General features: G+C 38.4%; 1 protein-coding gene across 5 annotated transcripts in view; it reads right to left on the bottom strand.

Moving 5' to 3' along the window:
• Positions 1–835: 835 nt before the first annotated feature.
• The window catches only part of MTDH (metadherin), a 57,156-nt gene continuing 51,991 nt past the window's right edge, over positions 836–6,000 (bottom strand). For all 5 annotated transcript variants that reach the window (XM_047842233.1, XM_047842231.1, XM_047842235.1 and 2 more), the window contains 2 exons: positions 4,611–4,767; positions 836–3,935 (listed from right to left, as the gene is read on the bottom strand). In XM_047842233.1, coding sequence (XP_047698189.1) covers positions 3,865–3,935; positions 4,611–4,767 — 228 coding nt within the window. In that variant the 3' untranslated portion in view covers positions 836–3,864. The remainder of the gene's footprint in view (positions 3,936–4,610; positions 4,768–6,000) is intronic.

The raw sequence follows: 6,000 nt of genomic DNA, 5'->3' as shown, positions 1-6,000 counted from the left end.
CATAACTAGCTGCTCTTGGCGGTATCCAAGAGACTTCAAAATTTCCGCTTAGTTGGAAAACTTAAAACCCGACCTTAAAAATGACGTTTGGGTGCAGGATCTCCTTGAGGTGTCAACCCCGTGACAGGGACTGAAGGCTGTGCTTGTGGTCGTCCCCCACGGCTTCCTCAGCAGTGAGTCCTGAATTGGCCTGTGGCAGCCAGAAGAAAGCCTATTGTTTCCTATTCTCTTCGTGGCTAGTAGGATCAAGTGTCTTAAGTTTGCATTGATAAGCCTACGTGATGTAACTTTGTGAGAAGCATTGCTAAAGGAAGCGGGCAGAAATGCTGACAGAAGGTTTCTAGCGTGCAGCTGTCTGCGACCAGGACGTGGAAGCCACATGTTGAGAACGGGGAGGACCAACGTAGAAGGGACTTGGATTCCCGACCCTGTAGTGTCACAGCAGCCCTGCACGGCCTTCCGGACTTTTACATGCACAAGAAAATAAACTTCTCTCTTTTTAAGTCACTACCGTTTCGGGACACACACTAATAAATAATGCCAAATCTGAGTCTAACGTCCTTAACCTAAGAAGTGGACGCAGTGGCAGTGACATCTACTGTTAAGATGACGGAGGGTGGAAGCTGTTTCCTCACAGAGAACATCCTGTGTCACAAGCGGATATTTTACGAGGTGCTTAACTCCATAAATATTTGACTTCCTAACGGTAAAGCCTGCAAGTGCACCTATGGCTTTGGAAAGAAGCATCAAGAACATCAAAAAGTAACTGCCTTTAGACCAGCTTAGGATGCAAAATGACTGAAGTCCCTTCCCATAAGCGAACTATAACGAGCAATTTAAACAAAACAAAAATGGTATGTTTTATTTACAATACTCAATGCATTTTACAAAGAACATATTTGCATTCCCTAAGTCTTTTGGAAAGTAATTCCAGTTTGTGCAATGAGTTTACAGTAAAGTCTTAAGACATCTCTTAGACATCTTAAACCTAAATTCTCAATTTTGAGAGATATTTCACACTACGTTAATAGAGGACTGTTTTTAATTAAGAAAAACTAAACTCTGTAGTTAAATATTGCCCTTCAATTATTTTTAACCCAAATACAAACTGGACTAGCCTATGAAATAATACCATCAGATTTGGGTAAATTATTTTCACTGTTCCCCTCCCCTCCCCAAATGCATGCACAAAGTAAACATGGTAAATTACATTAACAACATTTTATTTCAACACTTTTTTTGGACTCTCTCAACTATTGTTTTGCTCAAGGTGGGGTCGGATAGGTAGAATTCCAGTCTGGGGAAAATCCTAAACCCTGCTCCAGAACAGGAAAGGATTTGCAGTAAGTATGCGGACTCCAGCCAGGATTAGAGAGATTTTTTGAGTAGGTTCTTTTGCTAATCAGAACAAGGTTCCACTTCAGGCCTGACAAAGCCTAAAGAGATCAGTTATTTCCCTATTAACAGTTTGGGGAGCATCTAACCCAAGCCTCCAAAGGACAATAGGCTCCTCTCTCTCCTCTTCTCCCTGAATCACTACCTTCATTTTAGTGCCTTCTGAGGTTGATGATGGAGAACAGTTCCTATGTTCAGATTCCAGAAACTAACTGGATGCCATATAAAGATCTTCTGGAACAGGTAAAAAGCACTGAATGATACTGTAATTGTGCAAGAATTTTCATCTCATGCATATGGAAGAAAAGAAACGTATTAATTTATCACTCATAGCTGCCATCTCTTAAAACATAAAATCCATGTACTGGCTCTTGAGCTAGAGAGAAGAGACAGAGGCATCTCCACGCTGGCCCCACCTGCTTAGCAATGTACTACAACTCTCCTCAAAAGTCAGAGTCTCCCACCGTGGGGGTCATACAGAAGATACTAAGCTGGAGAAATAAAGTCCAACATTGGACATGGCTGACAAAATTCTAAGACAAAGAAATGGTGAGGTAGAGTTGAGAGAGTTCAACTGAGTTTTCTGAGCACAGATCTTTTGGCACATTCTAAAATGATACAGACCGCTTCTCAAATTCTCTCCCGTGACACCTTTACAAAGTGCTGGCAACTTAGGAGTCCTTGGATCTATTGAGGAAACTTCTATGTAAAGCTAACAGAATAAAGTCATTTGAAGAAACGAACTCCTGGCAGTTTAGCTTACTTACCCCAGTGTTGAAGCAAATAAAAACAATGCTATCCATTTGCTGAATTTATTTAAACAAATCAATTTAGAAATATCATAGAATTAAACAAAACTTCTGACATGTAAACATACTGCCATGTTCCTGAAACAGATGTTAACACCTGATAAAAGTTAATAACCGCTTGTTAGGAAAGCTGTCCATTAATAAGGCCAGTCTTCAGCAAAACTAAAACCATTTTGTTTCTTTAGCTTTCCCAGTATGACAATGCAATACTACCAAAGCACAATCAGATATAATAAAGACAAGATTGGATGGACAGATCGGTACCATTGGTTATGCTGTTAAACAGTTTCGTTCTTGGCGCCACATAAAAACGAGCCAATCACATCAAATAAATCATGGCTTTTTTTTCTTTATCACAACTCACTAAGTGATGTTAAGTATGGTCCTTGTCAAACACGTTTGGTAAAGGCTATTTACAGTGTACATGGCTGAGCATGCACTATTTATAGGTACAAAGATGCCTGCCAGTTTATTACAAGAGAATTACACAGTGCCTGAAAATGGTGAAGCATCTCACACGTCATTTAAATCAATAGTTTCAAGCAGAAAACGTTCCTTGTTTGACCACAATTGCAATAATTACATGAAAATTCTTATAAAAACACGAATCTCCCTCAAGAAATTGATGCATATTCTACGCACTATAGGTTAAGGCAGTAAAAAAATGTATTCCTGATAACTGGAGGTCTTGACAATGTCAATTAAAGCTGTCTGACTCTAGTTTTTCATTCTCCATCATATACTCAAAGTTCTGTCTGCATAACTAATTCGTGAAAGATTTCACTTCTAACGTCGGAAATGGATTAGCAATGAAGAAGAGCTGACGTTGGGAAAAAGTAACTGCTAAGGAAAGGGGAAAACGTTAAGTCGGACTTTGCCTAGAAGTTTTCAAATCCTAAACAAGAGCATTATTTGTGAGTCTGAGCCTTAAAAGTATAAAACAAATACATATAGTTTACCTTTCTTAATTTAAAATATACTGAACTTTGAACAATTCAAGTAATAATGTAAGACTATCAAAAATAACTTCATAAGCCATACAAGCATCAACTGCATGTTCAATGTTTTAATTATGAACTTTTTAAAAATTGTAAACTAAACCATGAGTTTAGTTAACAAATGATAAATGACCTTTTATTTGCACTTGTGATTCCTTTAATACAAATTGCTACCAACATATATGTAAAGATATGGCAGATTATGCATTTGATCAAAGCACTTTGATTTAAGCATAAAACAGATTCAAATGGTTTTAAGTTCCGTGCATAAGATCCAAGAGGCCGCCTACCAATTTGTAGGCAACCCTCTTCCTAATCAGAATCCTTTATTCCTCAGCTGCAGATGAGACAGGGCACAATCTGTTGTAAACAGGGCACTGCTGTAAAACCAGGGTAATATTCTTAAATTAAGATCGTTCTTGTTCAATTGAAAAGACTTTCCCCAAGTGTCTTCCAGCACTGTAGTATATTCTGCTGACCTCTTAATTTCATAAATTAACTTTCCTTTGATTCCATTTTTATGGTGGTTGTTTTCACAGTTTTGTTTTAAAAATTGGTTTAAATTTATATAAAACTCTGTACATGTTCACAAATTATTGCATAAACAGCATAATCTTCCAGACAGTGTTTACAAACACATGTCCAATGCAGGAAAAATATATTCACGTTTCCCGTCTGGCTTTTTTCTTCTTTTTTATTTGTTTGGGAGATTCCCAGCTAGTTTCAGACTTGGCTAAGAGGAAAAAAAGAAAGAAAAAACAGGAGAAAATACTGTTATGTCTCAAAAATATCAAAGTACCATCAATGAAAACATGCTTTGAAATCCACTAATGACTCTTCAACCTTTATGTGTAACTTCTCAAGTCCCAGTCACATGTTTTTAGGTTATTCAATGGCTACCTTCCCCTTTTCCTTTGAATGCCAATGTATTATTTTGTTTAATCACATGAAAAATACTGCACCGGTTTTGATCTAGAAAACCCATCATTTAACATGGCATTACCCATCTAAGTAATGAAAGTGAAAATAGGCAAAATGGATACTGAAGGTAGCTAAAGGGAGGAAAAGGGGACAGAAGGCACAGGACAATTCACAGCAGTCCCAAGAACATGTGCATAGAAAAAGGGAGGGACCAGATGGACAAGGGCATGTCTCAAGCCCTCCGCTGTCTGTGTCCCTGGACACCCAGTCTCTCCTGGGGTGATTTCAGCCTCTTGACCCTCATAACTGACTGAGGTCCACAAGATGCCAAGGAATCTAGCCTGTGCAAAGGAAGGAAGGGCTGCTCTATTAATCTCTATCAGACTTCCAAGATTAGAAGTCTAAATATTTCAGACTTCTAAGAAATTAACTTTTATATAAACAGTACAGAAAACATACAAAAGAACTAAAAAGGAGAATTACTTACTCTGTGAAGGAGGCACACTATTTTGCTTAGTATTTGACTTGGATTTATCTGTTTCTTGTAGCATCGGTGGCACTTGGGAAGAGCTTTTGTCAGAATCACTTTTTGATAAAATAACAGATGGCTCGGTAGAAACAGCAGGTGGAAGAGTCTTGACAGGCTATTTTGGAATAAAATTACCTTAAATTCCTCTGTAAAAAGTTTCATATAAAATTAAATATCAAAGTAATACCAAGAGGCTGCTGAGGAGCAAGTAAATACTAAAATGATTTCCAAAGAATTTACTAGCAGAAGGGCTACAACTCGTGCGTGCCCTCTAGTGGCATAACCAAATAAACGTTTACCTACAACATCCATGAATAGAGGTAGAGATAAAAAGGGATGAAAAGCACAGAATTACAAGATGTTTACTGAATCTCAAGTAGGAGCGAATAATTCCATTTTCATGAACTTTTATATTTTCCTGTTCATTAGAAATAGGACGATTTGATGTTTCAGTGATTCAATGGTTTGTCCACTTCTCACCAACTCTCAACTCCTTGAAACTTTTTCATGTGAAAGACAAAGAAAATAGCTCCTTTCTGAACTCCCAGTAGGTGATACCACCCCCTTCTCTGCTTCTGGAGATGTAAGGGTTACTCAAACAGAGCAGCAACAGCTTGTTTCCCATGCAAGGGCAAAGACAGCCTATGCGGTCTATGCTAGCCTAAAACACTAGCAGACTAGGACTACTAGTCCTTCTCCATGAAAGTAAGTAGTAAAACTCATGTTCAAATCTTCAGAGTTTTATCCATTCTGGCAGTGAAATCATAATGTTGAGGGCCTAGACTCTTACTGCCTTGCTTCTCCTCTCCAGCCTGGAAGCAGAAAGGAGGCAAATTAACTGATTTGCCTCAGTGAGGCCTAACTGTTAATGGACGATCAGGAGAGGCAGTATTTGGAGCGCCTGGAGGCTGGAACAGACGAGCAGGAGGTCAAGTCACCCTTTAGCTTTGCTTACAAATCCTGACTCTGAATATCGGAACAAGGGTAAGAAACATCACTATGTTTCTCTTGCCTCTCATTCTTCCAGGCTCTCTGGGTATAAGAAAGCTCAATGGAAAAGGAAACAAGAGGAAGCTGTGTGTACCCCAGAAATTACTAGGATCCCTTTCTTCTATTTTAAGTATCTGAAGCTGCATTTGTCTTGGTTGGTTCAGCTTTCTTAATGTTCTATTTACTTCATACCCAAAAGTTTTAGTACTTATTTCCAGTATTCTCCCCTTTATTCTCTCACTTAATCTATGTTAAGTCACAGAGGGACTCAAATAGTCTTTACAAGATGGCTTCTGAAAATGACTTTCTAACAACTACAACATCAAAATGTCAAATGACCTTCTGCAACCCTATTATT

This window comes from Prionailurus viverrinus, chromosome F2 (genome assembly GCF_022837055.1).
Source record: "Prionailurus viverrinus isolate Anna chromosome F2, UM_Priviv_1.0, whole genome shotgun sequence".
In the NCBI taxonomy this organism is placed as follows: Eukaryota; Metazoa; Chordata; class Mammalia; order Carnivora; family Felidae; genus Prionailurus; species Prionailurus viverrinus.
This window is presented reverse-complemented; position numbering and strand designations above follow the sequence as displayed.